Below are 27,503 nucleotides of genomic sequence, written 5' to 3' on the forward strand. Positions count from 1 at the left end.
AGACTGGCTGAGTGGATACAAAAATAAGACCCCTACATATGTTGTCTACAGGAGACCCACCTCAAAACAGGGGACACATACAGACTGAAAGTGAAGGGCTGGAAAAAGATTTTCCATGCAAATAGGGACCAAAAGAAAGCAGGAGTAGCAATACTCACGTCAGATAAAATAGACTTTAAAACAAAGGCTGTGAAAAGAGACAAAGAAGGTCACTACATAATGATCAAAGGATCAATCCAAGAAGAAGATATAACAATTATAAATATATATGCACCCAACACAGGAGCACCGCAGTATGTAAGGCAAATGCTAACAAGTATGAAAGGAGAAATTAACAATAACACAATAATAGTGGGAGACTTTAATACCCCACTCACACCTATGGATAGATCAACTAAACAGAAAATTAACAAAGAAACACAAACTTTAAATGATACAATAGACCAGTTAGACCTAATTGATATCTATAGGACATTTCATCCCAAAACAATGAATTTCACCTTTTTCTCAAGCGCACATGGAACCTTCTCCAGGATAGATCACATCCTGGGCCATAAAGCTAGCCTTGGTAAATTCAAAAAAATAGAAATCATTCCAAGCATCTTTTCTGACCACAATGCAGTAAGATTAGATCTCAATTACAGGAGAAAAACTATTAAAAATTCCAACATATGGAGGCTGAACAACACGCTGCTGAATAACCAACAAATCACAGAAGAAATCAAAAAAGAAATCAAAATTTGCATAGAAACGAATGAAAATGAAAACACAACAACCCCAAACCTGTGGGACACGGTAAAAGCAGTGCTAAGGGGAAAGTTCATAGCAATACAGGCACACCTCAAGAAACAAGAAAAAAGTCAAATAAATAACCTAACTCTACACCTAAAGCAACTAGAAAAGGAAGAAATGAAGAACCCCAGGGTTAGTAGAAGAAAAGAAATCTTAAAAATTAGAGCAGAAATAAATGCAAAAGAAACAAAAGAGACCATAGCAAAAATCAACAAAGCCAAAAGCTGGTTCTTTGAAAGGATAAATAAAATTGACAAACCATTAGCCAGACTAACCAAGAAACAAAGGGAGAAAAATCAAATCAATAAAATTAGAAACGAAAATGGAGAGATCACAACAGACAACACAGAAATACAAAAGATCATAAGAGACTACTATCAACAATTATATGCCAATAAAATGGACAACGAGGAAGAAATGGACAAATTCTTAGAAAAGTACAACTTTCCAAAACTCGACCAGGAAGAAATAGAAAACCTTAACAGACCCATCACAAGCACGGAAATTGAAACTGTAATCAAAAATCTTCCAGCACACAAAAGCCCAGGTCCAGATGGCTTCACAGCTGAATTCTACCAAAAATTTAGAGAAGAGCTAACACCTATCCTGCTCAAACTCTTCCAGAAAATTGCAGAGGAAGGTAAACTTCCAAACTCATTCTATGAGGCCACCATCACCCTAATACCAAAACCTGACAAAGATCCCACGAAAAAAGAAAACTACAGGTACCAAGTTTTATTACCAAGTTTTATTTTTAGAATTAGACAGACTTAAGTTTAAATTCCAATTTTGACAATTACTGGGAGATCTGACCCAGTTACCTGCCTTCTTTGTGTTTCATTTTCCTCAAACACAGAAGGGAGACAATCCTGACATCTTGAGATTGTTGTTGATCAGGATTTTATCTACGATTTATGAAAAAAGGACCAGTGTGAAATATAGACCCCGTAGATCTTAATTGGAAATTGAATAATATATAACTTGGAAATAATAAATTTGACTGTGTGTAATATGTATAATAACAAAGGAAATTTGGGGGAAATTATTTCTGGAGTACGGCCATTTTTCAGTTACGAGTAGAGTTTTTGGTTCACATTGTCAAGTGTTTAGTGCAGAAACATGTATCATTACAGAGAACAGTTTGAAATCTCAATTAGATTTACTCACGAGGAATCATCAAGATAAAGGAAATGTAGAAGATTAATATCACATTGAAATTTTCACTACATGAATGATATTTCAGACATCATTCCAGAAAACAAAGAAATTATTTATTCTTCTCAGAATGAAAGGATCTATTAGGTTTTGTAAGTAAATAGTTATACTACTTCCGACTTCATTCATCCATCATACATCCATTGTATGAATCTATGTTTTTATATATCCTATAATTGTAAAGTGCTTATAGTAAACATCAACAAAATCTCAGAATACAATAAATCTAGGACACCTTAACCTCTAATCACCTTTTTACTTAATTTCAATTATTCTTTGAAATTTGGGAGAATCATATATTTAATTACACAAATTTGTCTACAGCTTGAGTTAGAATCACTGGTGACAAAATGATCATCTACAGTATGAACACAAACTTGAATTGAATAGATTGCATAGAGTTGGGGCTTCCTAATGGTTGTCATGAGCAATGTGTGGTTAGCGGTATTATTGATTTCACACTAGGAACTTGTGGCCTCAAAATAATGCCTAGCTTAGTCCCAAGCATGTTGTCCAACCAATATAAAAACAGTAATAAACCACAGTGTTTTCTGGAAAACAAACCTTTGAATCATTTAAGAATACAGACAACAAAATCAGCTATTATGAGATTTTGGTTTATTGTAAAATTTAGCAAAGTTTATCTTGTAATCCCTGACCCCTTGCTCTGAAAACAAAAGCAAAGATATAATTATTGCTTATTCTTTTCCCCCTACTTTATTTGTGCCACTGTGAAAGAAGGGAGAAAAATCATCATAATAAATAGAGAGACTTAAGAGAGAAAGAGAAATCAGTCCAGACGAGAAATACTAGGAGCAACAGAAACACCATCAAGCCATTCAAAATAAGCTTCCTTTTAAAAGGTTGTCGTACTAAAAAAAAAAAAAAAAAAAAATTCACACCAAAAATATAGCAGCGGAGAAGGAAGATAAATACAAGTTAATTGCACACCAATCCCATGCATAAAACTGGGGCATTAGCCAAAGCAGTAGTATTCAGAATCCAACTTGGGACGCTTGTACAGTGCGTGTGAGTCCCCTACGACTGAACTGTCACTGAACTGGTCCAAGTCTGAGGGGGTGTGATGGCCTGGGACGTCATCCGCCAAAGTGTCCAGGTAGCTCCCCACGGAGATGCCGTCAAGCCCGTCACTGCCATCGTGGAGGCTGTTGCAGCTGCCGTGTAAGGAGGTGCTCTGACTCTCCAGTAAGCTGCACAGGCTGCCACTCAGACTGCTGCCTCGGCTGGTGATGGTGGCTTTCTCTTCAATCATCCACTTGATGGACTCGATGCTCTCATTGATGAGGAGCAACTGGCGCATGAGCTTCCCGTCTGTGGCTCTGAGGTTAACCTGTGGAGGGCAGGGAGAGAGGAGAGACCTGCCAGTTAGTCTGCGTTCTTGAAAGACCCCAGAGTCATTTAAATTCTGTCTCCTGCAGTCCATCATTTTACATTCAGAGAATAAAATACAAATTTACTTGAGCGCAGGATCTTTTTGAAAACTGCTGACAAAGGCTAGGAGTCATATTTAAAGAACTCACTTCCTTCCAGCCTTAACAGGCTCTGAAAGGGACTATGAACTCTCACTGCATCTCTGACCTTCACCAAGCTGCCTGGAAATAGCCTATTGAATGACAGATTCTGTCAAGAGACTTGTGCTCTCTATGGCCAGATTGTTTGTTGTTGTTGTTTTAGTTGCTTGGTTGTGTCTGACTCTTTTGTGACCCCATGGACTGTAGTCCTCTATCCATGTGATTTCCCAGGCAAGAATACTGGAGTGGCTTGCCATTTCCTTCTCCAGGGGATCTTCCTGACCCAGGGATTGAACCTGTGTCTCCTGCATTGGCAGAATTCTTTACCACTGAGCCACCAGGGAAGCTCAGATTTAATAGTTTATCCTTGTTAATTGAGAGTATGTGTGTGGATATTGAGAGAAGGGGGGATAGGAATCTGTAGAAATTAAGGAATCATCATCATCATTGTAGCAGCTCCTATTTTTGAGAGATTAGGTGACAAACACCATTAATAAAAGCTCAACACGCATTATATTGGGTTGGCCAAAAAGTTCATTCAGGTTTTTCGATGTTATAGAAATGACCAAGCGAACATTTGGTCAACTCAATAATAACCCTGTGCCTTAAGTATTATTATTTCTATCCTTCTTTTATAGATGAAGAAACTGAAATCTGCAAATAAAAAATTAAGAGTACAGAAAATGTCTGTACCTTTTATGACTATACTGACAAATATGTAGTGCTGAAAAATGCTTTCATGTTTAACAGGAACCAAATTGTTTCAATATTCCCTGAATCCAAGAGGCTGATAAATGAGGCTGATCTACTTTACACAATGAAGTGTACAAGTATTTTCTGTATATTTCATTATTTCCTTCAGATGTGTCAAGAGCAGCTCCAATCAAAACTGGGATATGAGACTCTGGGACAGTTCCCTTAAATGACTTCTAGGTATGTAGTCTTTCTGATGGTTTTAAATTACTTCAGAGAAATCTGTCTTAGTTACAAAGCAGAATTTCTCTGTAGGCCCCACAGTTCAACAGGAATATCTGTTAACATGAAGATTGTTTCTGAAGGAAGTAGGGGGAGAGCGCTGCAAGATAGCCCTTGTTCTGGTTGGAATTGAAGAGATAAGGCTCCTACAGAGATTCCAGCGGACTGGACTGTGAGGCAAGGACAGATTTAGCCACCAGAGGTCCTAGTCACATTCATCAGGGTTTAAATGAAATTCCAATTTTTTTTCGCCTGAGGTCTTTTAACCCAGGAGACTGGGCCTTGCTTATTCTCTCTTGAACACCCAGGATAATTCAGATTTATGGGTTTCTAGAATTATCCAAGGCACTCTGTTGTGAGTGACTCAAGTCAGAAGAGAGAAAGAAGCTTATATATGCATTTATATTGTAAATGTATTTCTAGGAAACAATCCATCTCTGAAGGAGAACTTTGGATTGAGTGAATGTGACAGACAGCTATTAAGAGAGATGAAATTTTTAGGATGACTTCAGAGATTTAAGATTGCAGGTAAATTCCATGTGTATATGTACAAAAATGCTTACGTATGTATGTATAAAGTATGAAGTATAATTTAAAAACCGTTAATCTACCTAGGATATTAAATAAAGTGACTTAGGAGACTACCTTATCTTCTCTGAGAAATGTACCAAAAATTCTTAGGCAGTCAGCAAGGAAAATCAATTTTCTCTGAGACATTCAAGAACAGAACTTAGTAAGTCTTGAGATGGTTTTCTATTTGTGGTGTTGTCTCAGTGACCTTGCTTTAAGGTTGTGTGGGGGAAGGAGGTTTTGTGGCAATTTTTTATATTTGAATTTACCCCCACACCCTATGAGTCATCAAAATACTGTTCAAATTACAAGTAATACAACAAATATTTACAAATGACCAACAATTTGCCTAGAACATCCACAGAGGAGCCAGGAAAATCAATAGAAGTCAAAGTCTTGCAAAATTGTTCAGTTAAGCATCTGTAGCCGATAAAACATGCTGTGCCCATTGTAGGAACAGTGCAATGGAAGTGTGGCCATTTCCCAACAGCTCCCCAGATGAACCACAGCTGCATTTGTTCACATCCCCACCCTGTCCTGTCAGAATGTTCCTGCGCATGCCCAGATCTGGACATATTCCCTGTTACTCCCTTCACTTGAAATACTGTTTTCCCCTTCAAATCCTCCCCATTCTTGAAGTCCTAATTCTTCCATGAAGTATCTCTTCTGCTGGCCTGTTTACCCTCTACTGTGTAGTTTGTATCTGACAGTCTACCTTAATTTTGTACACTTATGTTGCTACCTATTATTGTCTTTTAGCTGTTTCTTCAGCTAAGCTTTCAGTTCCTTAAAAAAGCTGTGTCTTATGTTTTGTCCATCTCTTATGGTCTGTTTTAAGGATGGATTGATTTTGCGGAGGGGAAACAGTCGTAATTTTAGGATCTGAGAAAGTTCAGCTCTTAAGACAATAATGCACATTCCCAGCAACTGTGTCACTGGAGGGTTAAAACATACTTATACTCTTTTCCCAGCAGTTTTTGTCTGAGCTACACAGTGGCTGCATCACATAAGAAGTGTTCAGTTTTGTTGAGCAATATGAATGAGAGGGGAGTAGACTCTGAAGTAACAAAAGCTTCCTTTGACCATGAAATGATTTATTTAAATAAAAAAATTCTTTTCTTCTGAAAGCAAACATTCACAGGCCATTGAACCACTGTAGGGGAAAATATGACGAAAGCAAGTCACTAAGAACGTGTTGGTCAGGCTGATAATGATTACACACTTAACTGCATCTAACCCTGTGTCCTCCAGGGAGAGAGTAAACAGCTTCCCACCGTGGGAGCGAGCCCTGGGCCATTCGGTTCACACGGCTCTCTGCCTGTTACCTGGCACTCCACCTAATAGTGCTTTCTCCTGGAATTAAGGTACAATTATGTTACTCCTGGTGAACCTTCAAAGTAGGAACGATCCACCACCAGGACTAAATCACCATGTGGCTTCTGTCTCCAGCAGCTGCCCTGCCTTTCCTCACTGTTATGCACATCAGTCCTTAGGAAGTCTGCCCATCCATTCAGAAGACAGCAGTCTTGCCCAGTGGGCGGGAACCTGTGTGGTTTTCCCACTTGAGGTCTTACAAGATCCCAGGATGTTTCTCTGAGGACAGTGGTGGTTGGGAGGACTTCCTCATGGTCTGAGTTTAAGTGACCCCTCCTTGGAGAGCCCCTTGCTGATCAATCATAGTATCTAATTCCTGTGCTTAGTTGTACACAGCATTTCTACATTTTTATGTTCCCTTCATAATACTTATGACTAATGGAAATCATCCTACTTATTACTTGTTTACTTTTTATTTTCTGTCTCCCATATGAGCATGTAAGCCATCACAGAGGGCAGGGGACTTGGTCTGTCCTGTTCACTACTGTACCCAAGACCTCTAAGAGTGCTTAACGCATAGTGGATGTACAAGTCTTATTTGTCCAAGGCCTGAATGATTGCCATAAGATGAACCATCTGTCAAGAATGCCCCTCCCTTGAGTTTTGCTATAAGTCAGTAATACCATAGGGCTTCTCTAGTGGCTTAGATGGTTAAGAATCTGCCTGCAATATGCGAGACCCAGGTTCAATCCCTGGGTTGGGAAGATCCCCTGGAGAAGGGAATGGCAACCGACTCCAGGGTTCTTGCCTGAAGAACCGGCAAGAGTCGGACACAAATGACTGACTAACACTTGCTAGTGATACAGTGCTTCAGGGGAAAGAATAAGGTAGCAAGAAAGAGCTCTTCAGTATTAAAGCATTCCAAGCACGGAATCCCACTCCCACCAAGTCACAGAGTTCAAACACTGAGTAACTAGGGCAAGGTTATTCCCAGCTTAAATGTACAGGTTACAAGAGAGTATCTCTGAAAGGAAGTGGACTTCACGACGTAAATCACACTCCAAGCATTATTCTGTGTGTTCGGAGGTGATAACTCGTACTAATACAACAACACTGTTCTGTAAACACTTGGTGAAAGAAATTAAACAAAGGGAACAAACAAATAGGATGCTACCAAAAAAAGATTTTTTTGTAAGGTTTGCATTAATTGATCCAAAGAGATGTCAATGTCCTTTCCTCTTTTCCTCTTCACTTGTCACCTCTGGCCCTTAGTATTGCAGTACAGCCCATCTTCGTACTTAATAAGCCTCTCGTGCCTCAAAATTGTAGCAAAATAGGTCTCTCAACTCTAGACAGAATGAAGACTGAAATTTCATGTCAATTATGATCAATGAACTGGTCTATAGAAGAACTTAATGGGGGGTCTTGAAAAGCAAATATTCTTAATAATAAACTTTTCCAGATCTATGTTTTTGTCCAATCTATCATTTTACTACTACAAAAATACAAAGGTTATGAATTGTCTCACTGGAATCCAAGAAAGAGTATGGTCATGCTTTCACTTCATCACGAAGTTGCCAAATAAATTGACTTCTTTGGTGGTGGTGTGTAAGGAACCCAGGACAGAGCTCTGGCCTGTCATTGTCACAGTCTACCTTTGGGCAAGGTGACTTGGCATATACAATCTTCTTATACAAGAAGAAGAATCCTGGGGATTAATTTTGAGCTCTGGTGAACCCCTGGACTCAATAGACATAGTAAAGTAGTCTATGAACAAAGTCTAATTTCTGCCCAATATTGAAAATGTAATTCAGTAGAGAAATCCACACATCACTTTTCTCTGCTCTCTGTATTGAGGTTTCATTGAAATTGTTATAAGAAGATTCTGTAGATCAGATCATCTCAGGATTTCCCTTTATTCTAACATAGTCTCTGATTGTCATTCCTGTGGCCATTTGATTACTAAATTGTTTCTGCTATGAGAGAATCATTCAAGCTATACAGGAGACAGAGCAATTAATTTACTGCTCCATCTCTGGCAAATTACTTTGCTAGTAAAAGCTCATGGCTAGAGTTTGAGCTCTATGTGAATTTTAATCACCTTATCAGAAATTCTGTGGCGATAGTAATTTTAGCTCTTGCCATTTGGGTTTCACTAAAAGTAATATTTGTGTTCTGTGCCAAGATAAACATACATACCATATTTAATGGGTCTATATATTAACTGAAATGTGCACATGAGCTGCTGAATATATCTGCCAAATAGGGACATTGCTCATTCCTTCTTGTCATCCTGCAGGCTTGCATAGCACCAGTGTTCATATCTCGCACAAAGCTCCCCTGTACCATTCTTATCTTTTTATTTATGGGAATTGACTAATCAGATAAAAGCAGGCCATCTCCCAGTTATGCAACCTACTGTAAAATCCACAGTATCCACGACCCAAATCCCAAATGTCCAGCAAGCTGTTATAGGAAGACTATTTTGCAAGCAAGTTAGTGATCATGAATATGAAGGAAGGAGAATAAATTAGATTTACCTTTTAATGTGATGTCCTAATCCTAGTGTCTAAGGTGAAAAAAAAAATCAGCATTTTTTTTTTCAAATTTGTAATTGGCGGAAGGCCTTTTTTCTAGCTGTATTTATTTCTAAATATCTAAAAAAAAAAAATCAAAAGCATCTAATGTACTAAATTAAAGGGCTGTTGTAAAGATACTTAGAATATTATTTCTCTAATAGTTTATGCCAGTTTATCTGCATGTTCCCTTTGTATAACCTCCTCTTGTCTAAATGTACTCCCTCCTCAAATTTGCCACATCCTCTGAAGAATACAGATTTCTTGTCTACTCATCCTTAAAATTTCTAGCAGTTTTATTAATAGCTGTATTTCTAAAGCACTCCTGTTTTGTCCAGAGGACCCTTAAGGATGGCACCATCTTACTGCAGTCTGAGAAGACACAGTACAATACTTGCATCCAATGCTTTGGGTTTAGAATGCGTTAGGAGAAGAGCATGTAGCATTTGCAAGTCAGAGCTAGTCTGCCAAAGTTTTCCTCTGCTTTCGTAGCCAGTTCAAAATTTACAACAGAATTTGTTTTGAATTGGGCAACAGAGGATTCCATTTTTCTATCAGTCAGCTTTGTCTTCCTCCATTAGAATTGTTTTTATGTGGAAATGAACAATAACTAAAACAGTTCACTGTTTTCCCAAAACCTCATAGAGGGGTAATTTCCCCAAAGACTAAATTACATACATAAAAACACTATCATCAGCACAGCTGACCAATTGATATTGTTTTGATAAATTACATAGCTGCATCTGGTTTATTTGAAAGGGGCACATGTGACTCTCCTGAATCTTGAACATAAATTCCTGCCATCAGGCCTGCTCATGAGATCTGTATAGTGTCTGCTGGTGAGTCCTCTGATTACCAAAGGAAGACAGAGAACTCTACAGCCTTATTCGGTCAGGTTTTGTTTTTTTTTTTTTTTTCGGTCAGGTTTTAGCTCCAGTTGATACTTAGATGCCTGTGATGAAAACTCCTTTACCATAACCTAATACAGTGAAAATTTCTTTCTTGAGAGATTTCAATATGTATATGCAAAGTATAATTCTGGCTAATGTATAAGACTATAAATCACCTGAGCTGAAATTCATTTGGAATGATGTCACTGAAACATGGACTCCCCATATTTGTAATAGAAGAGCTCCCACACAGAACACAGACCAGAAGAGTTTCTGCTAACCTATAATAAATGTTCTTTCTGCATGTTCATTTTTCTAATTTAGAATTTAAAGTGCGATTTTTACACGGAAGGCTCGGATTTGGTAATGTGCCCCCCCGTGATTTGTAGTGGCTGTGTCTCCAATGGGAGGGAAGCAGGAGGCGGGGTGCTGTGCTGGGAAATGTTGAACGGTTGGCTGCCTGGAAAGCTACACACACACAAACATGCACACATGCACATAATAGAAACTGTGCTGATACAAATAATACTAAAATATTTATATAAAATTATATATAATTTATATAGAATGTTTTATAAAATAAAATATACAGTACCTTTTATTGTCAATTTCATGTACTGTAACTGATTCTCAGAAACTCCTTTTGTTTATTTTTGTTGAATTATTATACAGACAGCAACTTCTAGTTTCAGTCCAACCATAATTGAACAAATAGAATTGATCCCAGTCCACTAACTCTTTTCTAAATAATTTTTCTTCCTTAAGTCTGATATGTGATCTGTTGTTTAACCATTTTCCACCCTAGTGCAAATTATATTCATTAAACTGAAATCTGTTTCAGCCTCAGCATGAATTAACATCTGAGCTTTATGGATTTGTCAGTGATGGGAGCAATTTGGCTAAGTTAGATATGTTTTTGACTGCATACAGAGTATTTCCCAGTAATTTTTTTGTGCTATGGATAATGTAATAGCTAAGGACATGACACAGTTTTAAGTCAAATCTGTAGTATCAACATTTTCCCCATTGGATCATTTTCCCCTTAAGATCTTGTCATAAGATAATCAACAAAGTTAAGTCAAGTTCTGATTTATGAAGTTTTACAGTTTCTATGCTGTAAATACTCCTACAATGGCCAGTGTCAAGCTGCCAACATGATGTCACTAAGCATACAGTCAGTATGGAATGGAATTTTATCTTTTCCCCTAAGTAGAATTTGAGGGAGATGTAAAATATTTATACCAAAGTTATTAGTGGTCTTTTATGGAAAGGTTTCAAATACTGAATACAGATTATTCTTTTAAGCATCATTGAGATATAAAATCTATTTGGAAAGGGAATAATCAAGATACTTAGACCCACTTAGTATTTACATTTCTATATTATAATTTTTCATGGATTTATTTCTAAAATATGCTGTGCACTTCTCCATCTCTGTAAATAGAACAAAGTAGTAGAACCAGACAGAATCAAGTAGTAGTAAGAGGCCACCACCATGAACAGAGTATTTCTAGTTCAGAGTTATTCAACAATGCACTTAGGGGTTATTGAGGTAATCGCTTGTTAGTCCTTTGTTCATATGGTCCCTTCTTATAAAAGTGCTCAATTTTCTCTTTCAGTAACTACTAGATATTGATATTAGATCTGTTTGCCACAGTTCTTATGCCGTTTTTTCTTCCTGAGTCCCTCAATTTTTTCTAATCTGCTATCTGCAGCACAGCAGTACTTCAGTAATACTTCAGTAACTATAATTTTCCTATTTGTTGAGTATGAGAGAACTGAGTTGCAAGGAAAATTAACCTTTGCAATTCTTAGAAAGTGACTTTAAGCAGTGAGTAAAATTAGGTGAAGAAGCAGCCTCTGCAAAGCATAAAGCACGTAGGCCTTGCTCCCTGGAGCAGTGCTTCTTGACATACACATTACCTTGGAGTCTTGTTAAAATTCAGATTCTCTCCACTAATTCTGTGATCCTGCATTTCAAACAAGTTCTCAGCAGATGCCAGTAGAGATAGGCAGCCTCTAAGATGCCTCCAAATAAAACCCCCTCTTTCCTGATATCTACATCCCGGCCTGAGTGTAGACTGGACCTTTCGACTGGTTTCTTAGGAATACAATATGGCAAAAATGATGGGATGTCAGTTCTGAGAAAAGATTACAAAAAGACTGTTTTCTGTCGTGGGTACGTTCTTTTACTTGCTGAGAGGAGAGGAATCTGCCAGGCTGTGAGGTGTACTATTGTGAGATTTCCATGATAAGGAACTGATATCTCTGGACAATAGTTAGCAAGGGGCTAGGCACCGAAGAATTGATGCTTTTGAACTGTGGTGTTGGAGAAGACTCTTGAGAGTCCCTTGGACTGCAAGAAAATCCAACCAGTTCATTTTAAAGGAGATCAGCCCTGGGATTTCTTTGGAAGGAAGGATGCTAAAGCGGAAACTCCAGTACTTTGGCCACCTCATGCAAAGAGTTGATTCACTGGAAAAGGCTCTGATGCTGGGAGGGATTGGGGGCAGGAGGAGAAGGGGACAACAGAGGATGAGATGGCTGGATGGCATCACCGACTCGATGGATGTGAGTTTGAGTGAACTCGGGGAGTTGGTGATGGACAGGGAGGCCTGGCATGTTGTGATTCATGGGGTCGCAAAAGAGTCGGACATGACTGAGTGACTGAACTGAACTGAACAGAGGCCTTCCCACTACTACTTCCTATGTGAGTGAGCATGAAGCAGTGAGGGGGCTGTGAAATGACTGTAGCTCCATCTGATGTGCTAATTGCAGACTTTGAAGAGACTCAAGCCAGAAACACTCAGTTTACCTGTGCCAGACTTCTGACTCACAGAAACTGAGATAACACATTTGTTGTTTGCCTTGCTAAATTTTGGAGTATTTGTTACACAGAATGGATAAACATACATCAATGCCATTGGTATATGGGCTACACCGTGAGTAGCAAGGACTTATATATCTTTTCTATTTGTGGATAATTTGGGGTAGTAGATGCTGGACCACCATGTCTGTGGAATGCTACTCTATTGGCATATTGTTTTATAGCTTGAGAAAAGTAAAAAATAGAGTAAATAGTGAAATATACATTGATGGAGACAAGAAATGTTAGAAGTCATGGTCTTCTTTGAGGGGCCATCTGCATCACCCACAGGACAAATGCATGGTTTATTATCCTGAGGCTAAATGACAAATGATATCTCTGATATTTAGTGACACAGATAATGCTTTAAATAGAGATCAATTATAAATAATACTCCTATAATTTGAGGGCCATAAACAGTAGGGTGTACAATGATAAGATAATAAACTTAGATGTTAACATTCAGATAGCTTAAGAACTTAGAATACACTAAGACTAGTGACATCTTTGAGTTTTCAATACTGACAAATTGACTAAATTTTAACCCTGCTTTTCAGAATTCATTTAATTTGAAGAATTCACTTTAATGTGTCCTCACTAGCGGAAAGGAAGGAGGAGATAAGGAAAACAACAAATGTGTTTATTGTCTCCCATGAACCAGACTTTGTGTTTCACATATTAACCGATTTTTTTTAGAAAGGGCTTCAGAAAATGCACTGGTCATAACAAACACCCTCTTCCAACAACACAAGAGAAGACTCTATACATGGACATCACCAGATGGTCAACACCAAAATCAGATTGATTATATTCTTTGCAGCCAAAGATGGAGAAACTCTATACAGTCAGCAAAAACAAGACCAGGAGCTGACTGTGGCTCAGATCATAAACTCCTTATTGCCAAATTCAGACTTAAATTGAAGAAAGTAGGGAAAACCACTAGACCATTCAGGTATGACCTAAATCAAATCCCTTATGATTATACAGTGGAAGTGAGAAATAGATTTAAGGGCCTAGACCTGATAGATAAGAGTGCCTGATGAACTATGGAATGAGGTTCGTGACATTGTACAGGACACAGGGATCAAAACCATCCCCATGGAAAAGAAATGCAAAACAGCAAAATGGCTGTCTGGGGAGGCCTTACAAATAGCTGTGAAAAGAAGAGAAGTGAAAAGCAAAGGAGAAAAGGAAAGATACAAACATCTGAATGCAGAGTTCCAAAGAATAGCAAGAAGAGATAAGAAAGCCTTCTTCAGCGATCGATGCAAAGAAATAGAGAAAAGCAACAGAATGGGAAAGACTAGGGATCTCTTCCAGAAAATCAGAGATACCAAAGGAACATTTCATGCAAAGATGGGCTCGATAAAGGACAGAAATGGTATGGACCTAACAGAAGCAGAAGATATTAAGAAGAGATAGCAAGAATACACAGAAGAACTGTACAAAAAAGATCTTCACGACCCAGATAATCACAATGGTGTGAGCACTGACCTAGAGCCAGACATCCTGGAATGTGAAGTCAAGTGGGCCTTAGAAAGCATCACTACGAACAAAGCTATTGGAGGTGATGGAATTCCAGTTGAGCTCTTCCAAATCCTAAAAGATGATGCTGTGAAAGTGCTGCACTCTATATGACAGCAAATTTGGAAAACTCAGCAGTGGCCACAGGACTGGAAAAGGTCAGTTTTCATTCCAATCCCAAAAAAAGGCAATGCCAAAGAATGCTCAAACTACCGCACAATTGCACTCATCTCACATGCTAGTAAAGTAATGCTCACAATTCTCCAAGCCAGGCTTCAGCAATATGTGAACCATGAACTTCCTGATGTTCAAGCTGGTTTTAGAAAAGGCAGAGGAACCAGAGATCAAATTGCCAACATCTGCTGGATCATGGAAAAAAGCAAGAGAGTTCCAGAAAAACATCTATTTCTGCTTTATTGACTATGCCAAAGCCTTTGACTGTGTGGATCACAATAAACTGTGGAAAATTCTCAAAGAGATGGGAATACCAGAACACCTGATCTGCCTCTTAAGAAATTTGTATGCAGGTCAGGAAGCAACAGTTAGAACTGGACATGGAACAACAGACTGGTTCCAAATAGGAAAAGGAGTTCGTCAAGGCTGTATATTGTCACCATGTTTATTTAACTTATATGCAGAGTACATCATGAGAGACGCTGGACTGGAAGAAACACAAGCTGGAATCAAGATTGCCGGGAGAAATATCAATAACCTCAGATATGCAGATGACACCACCCTTATGGCAGAAAGTGAAGAGGAACTCAAAAGCCTCTTGATGAAAGTGAAGTGGAGAGTAAAAAAGTTGGCTTAAAACTCAACATTCAGAAAACGAAGATCATGGCATCCGGTCCCATCACTTCATGGGAAATAGATGGGGAAACAGTGGAAACAGTGTCAGACTTTATTTTTCTGGGCTCCAAAATCACTACAGATGGTGACTGCAGCCATGAAATTAAAAGATGCTTACTCCTTGGAAGGAAAGTTATGACCAACCTAGACAGCATATTCAAAAGCAGAGACATTACTTTGCCAACAAAGGTTCATCTAGTCAAGGCTATGGTTTTTCCTGTGGTCATGTATGAATGTGAGAGTTGGACTGTGAAGAAGGCTGAGTGCCGAAGAATTGATGCTTTTGAACTGTGGTGTTGGAGAAGACTCTTGAGAGTCTCTTGGACTGCAAGGAGAGCCAACCAGTTCATTCTGAAGGAGATCAGCCCTGGGATTTTTTTGGAAAGAATGATACTAAAGCTGAAACTCTGTTACTTTGGCCACCTCATGCGAAGGGTTGACTCATTGGAAAAGACTCTGATGCTGGGAGGGATTGGGGGCAGGAGGAGAAGGGGACGACAGAGGATGAGATGGCTGGATGGCATCACTGACTCGATGGACGTGAGTCTGAGTGAACTCTGGGAGTTGGTGGTGGACAGGGAGGCCTGGTGTGCTGCGATTCATGGGGTCGCAAAGAGTCGGGCACGACTGAGCGACTGATCTGATCTGTAGAATGGTCCTTGTGCATAGGGAATATAACTGAGACACAAACCTTTTGTTAGAACCATTCATTTTTTAGCTAATGTTGATAATTTTATAATATTTGGAATGCTTCCTTTTATGATGAAGATTAGTTTTATTTTTCATATGATGCCTAAACACCAACTAAATATTGACATTTGGGAAAATGTGAGTGGGGCTCTCCAGATGACATGAGTTGCAGTGCAGCAGTGATCTCACTCTATAAAGTGTGGCCAGTGAGAAACAACTCACTGAAAATACACTGACTTTCTTATTTAGTTATTTTGTCTGATTAAAAAAATCTGTAGGAATATTAATAAACATATCTTCCATTTATTAGTTGCTTCCTATATATCATGTCTTAAATATTAACTTATATATTTAATGTCATTATCATAATAAATCTGTAAAGCTGATTATGATTCTCATTGTGGTTCCAGTCTGACATATAAAGAGGTTGAAAGTTATCACTGTTTCCCCAAAGAGAAAAAAATGGAATAAACTGAAGATCAACAACTCTTCTTACATCCACCAGAGACTTAAGGTCACAGGGTAAACTGCTGCCCCCAGGAGACAAAGAAGTGGATACAGAGAATCTTTGCTTACCAAGAACAGATGCCCAGAAGCAGAAGCCCCCCCGCTGGAGTTAGTAGGAAGACTTAAAACTAAAGTTGAAGAATTGCTGGAGATTCATTGTAGACTAGTTACTAGCATTGTAACTAGTTTTTAAGTTAAAAACTCCACGTTAAAAATTTCAGGGGAAGCCCCACAGTTTCATGAGTTTTACCTCCAGCAGCCCCACGAGGTTCCAACTTTCCTTGATGCTCTGTTAGGGGCAGGAGCAAAGTAAAGTATGCCCAAAGCTCTCTGTTCTCTTTCTCAAGGCCTGCTGTCAAGGAAAACTATTTACCAGAGCCTCACTGACTGGGGTTTTATCAAAGCCTAACCAACCTTTTTTGTTGTTGTTTAGTTGCTAAGTCATATCCAATTCTTTTGCGACTTCATGGACTGTAGCCTGCCAGGCTTCTCTGTCCATGGGATTTCCCAGGCAAGAACACAAGAGTGGCTTGCCATTTCCTTCTCCAGGGGATCTTCCTGACCCAGGGATCAAACCCTCACCTCCTGCATCTCCTGCATTGGCAGGTGAATTCTTTACTGAGTCACCAGAGAACCAACTAGGGGTAAAGAGAAATGCCCATCTCAGGCTCACAAAAAGACTGAGACCTGACCATGGACTCTAGACTGCCTCTCCTCCCTACACCGTACACCATATCAATAGGGCTCCTGAAAATAACAGGGACTGCAGCTGAACATCCCACAGGCCTCAGACTCTATTTAAGGAGTCTCTAGGAAAACCCAAAGGCAAAAAAAAAAAAAAAAAGAGAGGAAATATTAGTCTCTGACACCTACAGCTAACAGTAAACACAATTTAACTCCTATTCAGATAAATATAAAACCTCACATCTCAGGTCTCTCTCAGTTCCTTTTATATCATACACAGCTTGCAACAAAAAATTACAGGACATTCTGAAAAAGCAAAAATTCTGAAGAGACAAGTAATGCCTCAGAACCAGACTCAGATATGGCACAGATTTTGATATTATTAGACTGGGAATTTTAAGTAACTATGTGGAAAATTCTGAAAGAGATGGGAATACCAGACCACCTGTTCTGCCTCTTGAGAAACCTGTATGCAGATCAGGAAGCAACAGTTAGAACTGGACATGGAACAACAGACTGGTTCCAAATAGGAAAAGGAGTTCGTCAAGGCTGTATATTGTCACCCTGTTTATTTAACTTATATGCAGAGTACATCATGAGAAACGCTGGACTGGAAGAAACACAAGCTGGAATCAAGATTGCGGGGAGAAATATCAATAACCTCAGATATGCAGATGACACCACCCTTATGGCAGAAAGTGAAGAGGAACTAAAAAGCCTCTTGATTAAGGTGAAAGTGGAGAGTGAAAAAGTTGGCTTAAAGCTCAGCATTCAGAAAACGAAGATCATGACATCCAGTCCTATCATTTCATGGGGAATAGATGGGGAAACAGTGGAAAGAGTGTCAGACTTTACTTTTCTGGGCTCCAAAATCATTACAGATGGTGACTGCAGCCATGAAATTAAAAGACGCTTACTCCTTGGAAGGAAAGTTATGACCAACCTAGACAGCATATTCAAAAGCAGAGACATTACTTTGCCAACAAAGGTTCGTCTAGTCAAGGCTATGGTTTTTCCTGTGGTCATGTATGGATGTGAGAGTTGGACTGTGAAGAAGGCTGAGCACTGAAGAATTGATGCTTTTGAACTGTGGCGTTGGAGAAGACTTTTGAGAGTCCCTCGGACTGCAAGGAGAGCCAACCAGTCCATTCTGAAGGAGATCAGCCCTGGGATTTCTTTGGAAGGAATGATGCTAAAGCTGAAACTCCAGTACTTTGGCTACCTCATGCGAAGCGTTGACTCATTGGAAAAGACTCTGATGCTGGGAGCGATTGGGGGCAGGAGGAGAAGGGGACGACAGAGGATGAGATGGCTGGATGGCATAACCGACTTGATGGACGTGAGTCTGAGTGAACTCTGGGAGTTGGTGATGGACAGGGAGGCCTGGCGTGCTGTGATTCATGGGGTCGCAAAGAGTCGGACACGACTGAGCAACTGATCTGATGATTAATTTGATAAGGAATCTAATATAGAAAGTAGACAACATGCAAGAATAGGTGTGTCATGTGAGCAGAGAGATAACATTTGTACAAACAATCAAAAGGAAATGCTGTAAGTCAGAAACACTGCAATATAAATGATGAATGCTTGTGATGAATATATCAGTAGACTGGACACAGCTAAGGAAAGGATCCATGAGCTCAAAGAGTTTAAAAATCTCTTCAACAATGTGTTGAAGCATAGCCTAAGAGGCTTACCAAAGCATAATTTAATTACCAATGGACAGATACGCTTGTATGACCTGTAATTTACTACTAATTTGGCTCAGACTTATGAAGTTGTAAGTTGACGTGTAGATTTGTGTTTTGAAGACCTGAAAGTGATTTTGGCCCAGTGGAAAGAAAAACATCTCAAAGTTATGGTTTTATTGTCCTGTTTGATGTTAAATGGCTTTGTCTCTAAACAGATTATTTCATATGTCTTTCTTGAGAAATTACCTAAACTCTAATTCTCTTTTGGGCCAGCTGTATCATCTTGCTGCTTTTTTCATTAAATAAGCTAAATAAATCTTCGGCAAGTGCTCCCTCTATGTTTATATGAGAACCATGTTTTCAACTACTTAAAAATTACACTTTGATAGGGTTGGACATTGCCATCAAAATACATAGTATGCCTGCCTGCTGGAACTGGTGAGACAGTTCCAAAGAAGTGGCCTCTGGAGTGAAATCTGACTCTCCATTTTCTTCTGATTTGGTGCCTTTTATTCTGGTTTCCTTGCTTCATTATTATTGTTTTGGATCCTTGGCTAATAGTTACCAGTTTTGGTTAACTCAATGTTAGGTAATGTCCATTTTCTCAACTGGGTACTGAACCCTCCTGTATTAAAAAAAAAAAAAAAAAGTAGTAGTATGCAAAACCAGCCAATTCCAGGAACTCGTGCACTGAACCAACAGGCCAGGTCCCATAATCTATAAATGATTTCCTGTTTGGGGTAGATCTAATTGGCAATCTGGTTTCATGATGTACTCACTTGGGATCTCTATAGGATGATGGGAATCTATTCTCTGTTGGGTGAGAGATGACACAGAGTTTGGTCAGTTGGTCTATATTGTTTGTCTTTTGTTGTGCTCAAATCCATGTAGAAAATATTATTTCCACTGACTAGGAGAAAAACACTTTGAGAATGTGTGTTTTGTGTTTTCTAGTGTCCTGTGCCTAGGGTGGTAGAACTGAAGTTTTAAGTCCTGTTGGTGGCTGTGTATTTGAGAAAAACCTTTTACTGCTCATAGATAAGAAAATGAAATATTTCCCTACTTATAGAATAAATTAAGTTATAGTGTCTTAGGAAAAAAGAGAATTTTCTCATTAGAGATACTAATAAATACTTGGAAAATTTAATATTCTCAGAATTTCAAGAATGTAAGTTGAACGTTAATATTTTAATGTACTGACATTTTTAAGGGAAAAACAAATCCCTCACAATGTTAGCTTAGAAACATCAAAGTGAATCTTTAGAAATGAATTGGTTTGGTAAATTTAGGTTATAAATAACTAAATGTCTTTTCCTTGCTTTTTTTCAATATGGAGACTAAACATATAATTTAAGTTTTCTTGTTTAAGATTTGGATTTATTTTCTAATGAAGAGATAAGTTAATGCTAACTTCCTGAATTCCTTTAACTGGTTTACTGTTGAAATAAGCTAAGGTTAATGTATTCAACTATATTGTCTTGGGCTCCAAAATCAATGAGGACAGTGACTGCAACCATGAAATTAAAAGGTGCTTGCTCCTTGGAAGAATAGCTGTGACAAACCTAGATAGTATACTAAAAAGCAGAGCATCATTTTGCTGACAAAGGTCCATATAGTCAAAGCTATGGGTTTTCCAGTGGTCATATATGGATGTGAGAGATGGACCATAAAGAAGGCTGAGCGCTGAAGGATTGAGGCTTTGGAACTGTGGTTCTGGAGAAGTCTCTTGAGAGTCACTTGGACAGAAAGGATATCAAATCAGTCAATCCTAAAGGAAATCAATCCTGACTATTCATTGGAAGGGCTGATTCTGAAGCTGAAGCTCCAATACTTTGTCCCCTGATGCAAAGAGCTGACTCACTGAAAAAGACCTTGATGCTGGGAAAAACTGAGGGCAAGATGAGGAGGGGGTGACAGAGGATGAGATGGTTGGATGGCATCACCGACTTGATGGATATGAGTTTGAGCAAACTCAGGGAGATAGTGCTGGACAGAGAAGCCTGGTGCACTACAATCCATGTGGTTACAAAGAGTTGGAAACAACTTAGCAACTGAACAAAAACAATATTAAGTTATAATTCTTAATCTTTTTTATTCAACGGTAATTGTGTTATGTTCTGTCAGTTCAAACATAATTTGGAGGATATTAATTGTAGAATTTAAACTAATATAAATCAAGTTAATAAATGAAAATTTATGGCTATAAATAATTTCTAAGGAAAATAGAATTTTCAGATGTGTCACCAGTTAGTTGTTATGTATATCATTGCTTTTTATTTAAATAGTAACAGAGTGGCTGAATCTTTGGGTCATTTTAATAAACATATTTTTGCATCCACAAAAGTGTTAAAGGTGTACACTTGGCTATGAAGATCTTATAAAGTAGTTGTGTAAGCTTTGCTGGTCTCCTTAATAGCTTGTATATGATAGTGGTTACTCTCCAGTTTTTCTCTGAAATGTTAGTAAGTTTGATTAAAACTTATGGCTTATCTAGGTGATTCAGACTAGACTAGAAATAATCATGGCAAAGAACTATAACTAAAATATGCCAGGACATGGAAGCAACCTAGATGTCCATCAGCAGATGAATGGATAAGAAAGCTGTGGTACATATACACAATGGAGTATTATTCAGCCATTAAAAAGAATACATGTGAATCAGTTCTAATGAGGTGGATGGAACTGGAGCCTATTATACAGAGTGAAGTAAGCCAGAAAGAAAAACACCAATACAGTATACTAATGCATATATATGGAATTTAGAAAGATGGTAATGATAACCCTGTATGCAAGACAGCAAAAGAGACACAGATGTATAGAACAGTCTTTTGGACTCTATGGGAGAGGGAATGGGGGGATGATTTGGGAGAATGGCATTAAAACATGTATAATATCATATAAGAAACGAATCGCCAGTCCAGGTTCAATGCAGGATACAGGATGCTTGGAGCTGGTACACTGGGATGATCCAGAGGGATGGTATGGGGAGGGAGGGGAGGGGGGTTCAGGATTGGGAACACGTGTATACCCGTGGTGGATTCATGTTGATGTATGGCAAAACAAATACAATATTGTAAAGTAAAGAAAATAATTAATAAATAAAAATTAAAAAATAAATAAATAATACATTCATAAGTAAAAAAAAAAAAAAAGAAGAAGAATATTTTTGTTCTCAGTAAAAGTGGTTTGTTCCAGAATGTGAAAGGAAATAGTAAAGAATAGAGCTTGAACTGAAATTGAAAACTGACTATACCAAAAAACCCCAAATTATTTGCTTTTAAATATCATATCTACAAAGGCTTCCCTGGTGGTTCAGATGGTAAAGAATCTGCCTGCAATGCAGGAGACCCAGGTTTGGTCCCTGAGTCGGGAAGATCCCCTGGAGAAGGAAATGGCTAGCACTCCAGTATTCTTGCCTGGAGAATTCCCAGGGACAGAGGAGCCTGGCTGGCATATATAGTCTATGGGGTTGCAAAGAGTCAGAAATGACTGAGTGAATAACACACAAAGAATTATTTGGGAAAAAAGCAATGTAATGTATAAAAATATTGGTAAAATTTGCTCAGTTTTGATGGCTTTATTAGGAGATAAAATTTTTTAATCTTTAAAGATTTAGATCTTTATTAAAAGAAAAACAGGTTTAAAATAATGAATAGCAACAAATGTCACTGACTGTTAAACAGTTTAGTTATCAAAGACATTTAGTCAATATGTTAGGCAACAATTTTTTAAAGGAGTTTATGGATAAAATACTACATTACCAATGCAAAGCTCAAAGTTGCTTTTTTGCCTTCTTCTGTTGGAATGAAAAATTGGTGTAGAATTTAGTTTACTCTTAGTAAGATATAGTAAAAGGTTATTCTTCCGTTATCTGCCCAGATAGTAGAGATGCCTTATCTAACCTGAAAATTTTCTATTCTTTGGGCTGATTTTGGCTTGTCCTTGAAAAAAAAACAAGTTACTTAAAGAATTACTTAAAATTGTGTCATGTTCTTAATGCCAAACAATGACCATTCATTATTTCCAAGCACATAATGCCAGTGTTTTAATCAAACAACTAAATATAGGCTAATAATACTTTAACCCTTTTGATTTTACCTTCCCAAGATAAGACCCTAAATTCAGGGGGAAATTTTTTGAATATCTTTTACGCCCAAGCTGTTCTTTATGGTCTTTGCAAAGGTCCCCATTTGCTAGACAGTGGGCACAGCAAATGACTGAACAAGCGTGTGTTCCAATAAAAGTATTTACAAAAACATGTGAACTGGATTTAGGCAGTGGCTGCCAGGGTCCTAGTCTTACAGGTATTAAAACAAACAAACAAACAAAAAAAAACACATCCTGATGAATTTAACTCAATATATTTTTTTTCAGGGACTTATTTGACCTCTGCGCCTCTATTCTTCCTTTATCCACCTTTTCCATCCTTATAGTTTCCCCTCATTAAAGGGCTAAAGACACCTAAGCATATGCTTGCCTTAGGTTTGTATGAGTCATTCACTACCCCCCAACACCGCCTTTTTTTTTTTGGAATAATGTGCTTTGGTAGACTCAAACAGAGCCACTGCCAGAAACCTACTTAGAAAAGACACAAATGCAGATGGGCCCAGGAAAGTATATGCAACACAGATGATGTATGTGAAGGAACCGAAAAATGTGACTTTGCTGTGACAAAAGTTTCTGTTAAGTATGCGTCACTAAGTCTAACTCCTTTTTATCTTTAATCACTTTTAATCTCCAATTTATTCCATAAAAAGTTGCCTTTATTGTATAAAAGAACTTGCATACTCTGAATTTAATACTTCAAGTAAGACTCCATAAGCTTTGTTTCTTCTGGGTGGGTCAAGGTGATTTCCAGGAGGAAGGAATGGATTAGCTCTTCATTTTGGTTGGCTTCCTCTCTCCGATTATCTGTGATTCAGCATATATCTAGTATTGTGATGATCCAGTCAGTGCTCTTCATTTTACTGAGTGCTTTAGATTTTCCACAAATAGCTTAATGATATCTCTGTCCCCAAAGATCATCGGTAACTAAATTTATATGCTTCTATCTTTAGTGTTTTAGAAACTCAAATGTTTAAACTGCCTCTTTGCATGATATGATTTTGAAAAATTATTGTGTTTGCTTTATTTTAAATGAAATTTTTTAGCTCTTTAACATTGCCTCAAACGCTATATTCATTTTCCCAATTTAGTACTCTCCTAGAATTTTACTCTAATTAGATGATTTCACCTGGATGTATAAGAATTTGTTCTTCTTTGAAGAGTGATGTAGTTTGTCATGTTTATATCTACAATGATCTATTTCTGGAAGAAATAACATACTATGCTTTTAAAACAGAGGTGATGGCTGAGTTGTTACTTATTGATACTCGAGATGTCCTGTGATTCAATTACCCATTGATGGTGGAGTTCAGTGAGGATAGCAAGAAAACCTAGAACTTTGAGTCTAGTCTTGCTTCCATTAGTAACTTGTAACAAGTCCCCTAATCTTCCCATGCCTCCATTTCCCCATTAGATTCCTTTCAGCCCTAAACTGTCTTGATTCTCAAATGTAACATGTTAATAGTAAATGACCAGTATACACTTTGCAAAGGAAATTGGAAGTTCCATTTGTCCAATAGAACACTGTCGGGATGATCCCAGAGTTTGATTCTAGTAGATGACTGCATCAGTAGAAAGAGTTTATGCAGGAACGAGGGGATCTTTTAAGATAGAGAATTTTTCAAGACATGGCAGCAACAAATTTAGTGGTAACAATCGAATATAGAGGCAAATGACAAGGAAGTAGTAAGCAGGGTGTCCTCCAGTGCAGTGGGTCTATCCTGTCCATTCATCCTAGTTTCTTACTGGAATTATTAGTACATGCCAAATCTACAAAGGTATGTTGAATGAAAAAATGAGTGAGAATGGAAAAAACAGGTCCATATGTATATGGTAAGAGTCGGACAGGACTGAGTGACTTCACTTTCACTTCTCACTTTCATGCATTGGAGAAGGAAATGGCAACCCACTCCAGTGTTCTTGCCTGGAGAATCCCATGGATGGAGAAGCCTGGTAGGCTGCAGTCCATGGGGTCGCACAGAGTCGGACACGACTGAAGCGACTTAGTAGTAGTAGTAGTAATGTAGCAGAGAATAAGTATGTATTAATTTTCTTTGGGAAAAGAGAATGTATTTCAGTTGCCTAATGAAAAACAAGATGGATTTGGATAGAGAGATGGGTATGGGTGGCCAGTCAGGAAGGACATTATAATTTGAGCCCATAATGAGGAAAATAGGCAAAGGTCTAGAAATGTATAAGTTCACTTCCTGCTCAGGCAGTGGAAAGCCAACTAGAGGACCTGAAGATCAAGAATGTGGTTGGAGGTGGGAATGTAGTTTGAAAGCATATCATGAAGAGAGTCTGGAGTGCTGGGCAAGGATAAGATGCTGTGACAATCCATGCCTTAGAAGAGTTCACCACATTCTCTTAAACAGAAGCTCTCAATCAGAGTCTCACCACACTGCTGTGCTGTGGGTTACTAAATCTAGCTGCCCTCAGGAGAGCTTCAGAGGGCTTCATTAGTATCTCACGCCTGTTTTTAGTACGGGCAAAATTTTACTAGTTGCAGCAACAAAAGATATTACAGAAAACAATTTGGCCATGTAGGGACATTAGCTAGGACTGGAGCTTAAACTGACACCAGAAAGCTTTACTGTGTGCATCTTTTTCTTCTTGTTCAGTTGCTCAATCATGTCCAATTTCTTGCGACCCCATGGGCTGCAGCATGCCAGGCTTCCCTTATCCTTCACCATCTCCCAGATCTTGTTCAAACTCATGTCCATTGAGTCAGTGATGCCATCCAACCATCTCATCCTCTGCCGTCCCCTTTTCCTCCTGCCTTTAATCTTTCCTAGAATCAGGGTCTATTCTAATGAGTTGGCTCTTTGCATCAGATAGCCAAAATATTGGAGTTTCAACTTAAGTATCAGTCCTTCCAATGAATATTCAGGGCTGACTTCATTTAGGATTGACTGGTTTGATCTCAATACAGTCCAAGAGACTCTCAAGAGTCTTCTTCAACACATTTGAAAGCATTAATTCTTTGGTGCTCACCCTTCTTTATGGTCCAACTCTCACATCCAGGCATGACTACTGGAAAAACCATAGCTTTGCCTATACAGACCCTTGTTGGCAAAGTAATGTCTCTGCTTTTTAATATGCTGTCTGCTAAGTCACTTCAGTCATGTCTGACTCTGTGCAACCCCATAGACAGCAGCCCACCAGGCTCCCCCGTCCCTGGGATTCTCCAGGCAAGAACACTGGAGTGGGTTGCCATTTCCTTCTCCAGTGCATGAAAGTGAAAAGTGAAAGTGAAGTCGCTCAGTCGTGTCCGACTCTTAGCGACCCCATGGACTGCAGCCTACCAGGCTCTTCCCTCCATGAGATTTTCCAGGCAAGAGTACTGGAGTGGGTTGCCATTGCCTTCTCTGAATACGCTGTCTAGGTTGGTCATAGCTTTTCTTCCAAGGAGCACACATCTTTTAATTTCATGGCTACAGTCACCATCTACATTGATTTTGGAGCCCTCCAAAATAAAGTCTGTCACTGTTTCCATTGTTTCCCTATCTATTTGCCATGAAGTGATGGGATCAGAGGCCATGGTCTTCATTTTTGAACACTGAGTTTTTTTTTTTTAATTTTATTTTATTTTTAAACTTTACAATATTGTATTAGTTTTGCCAAATATCAAAATGAATCCGCCACAGGTACACCCACGTTCCCCATCCTGAACCCTCCTCCCTCCTCCCTCCCCTACCCTCCCTCTTGGTCGTCCTAGTGCACCAGCCCCAAGCATCCAGTACCATGCATCGAACCTGGACTGGTGACTCGTTTCATACATGATATTATACATGTTTCAATGCTATTCTCCCAAATCTCCCCACCCTCTCCCTCTCCCACAGAGTCCATAAGACTGATCTATACATCGGTGTCTCTTTTGCTGTCTCGTACACAGGGTTATTATTACCATCTTTCTAAATTCCATATATATGCGTTAGTATACTGTATTGGTGTTTTTCCTTCTGGCTTACTTCACTCTGTATAATAGGCTCCAGTTTCATCCATCTCATTAGAACTGATTCAAATGTATTCTTCTTAATGTCTGAGTAATATTCCATTGTGTATATGTACCACAGCTTTCTTATCCATTCATCTGCTGATGGGCATCTAGGTTGCTTCCATGTCCTAGCTATTATAAACAGTGCTGCGATGAACATTGGGGTACACGTGTCTCTTTCTCTTCTGGTTTCCTCAGTGTGTATGCCCAGCAGTGGGATTGCTGGATCATAAGGCAGTTCTATTTGCAGTTTTTTAAGGAATCTCCACACTGTCCCCCATAGTGGCTGTACTAGTTTGCATTCCCACCAACAGTGTAAGAGAGTTCCCTTTTCTCCACACCCTCTCCAGCATTTATTGCTTGTAGACTTTTGGATCGCAGCCATTCTGACTGGCGTGAAATGGTACCTCATAGTGGTTTTGATTTGCATTTCTCTGATAATGAGTGATGTTGAGCATCTTTTCATGTGTTTGTTAGCCATCTGTATGTCTTCTTTGGAGAAATGTCTATTTAGTTCTTTGGCCCATTTTTTGATTGGGTCATTTATTTTTCTGGAGTTGAGCTGAGGAGTTGCTTGTATATTTTTGAGATTAGTTGTTTGTCCATTGCTTCATTTGCTATTATTTTCTCCCATTCTGAAGGCTACCTTTTCACCTTGCTAATAGTTTCCTTTGTTGTGCAGAAGCTTTTAAGGTTAATTAGGTCCCATTTGTTTATTTTTGCTTTT

The 27,503-nt window shown here is 38.6% G+C and overlaps 1 protein-coding gene across 1 annotated transcript in view; it reads right to left on the bottom strand.

Moving 5' to 3' along the window:
- Positions 1-2,608: 2,608 nt before the first annotated feature.
- The window catches only part of LURAP1L (leucine rich adaptor protein 1 like), a 54,727-nt gene continuing 29,832 nt past the window's right edge, over positions 2,609-27,503 (bottom strand). The window contains 1 exon segment of the mRNA NM_001101256.1: positions 2,609-3,358. Coding sequence (NP_001094726.1) covers positions 2,984-3,358 — 375 coding nt within the window. The 3' untranslated portion in view covers positions 2,609-2,983.

Source organism: Bos taurus, chromosome 8 (genome assembly GCF_002263795.3).
Source record: "Bos taurus isolate L1 Dominette 01449 registration number 42190680 breed Hereford chromosome 8, ARS-UCD2.0, whole genome shotgun sequence".
Classification (NCBI taxonomy): domain Eukaryota; kingdom Metazoa; phylum Chordata; class Mammalia; order Artiodactyla; family Bovidae; genus Bos; species Bos taurus.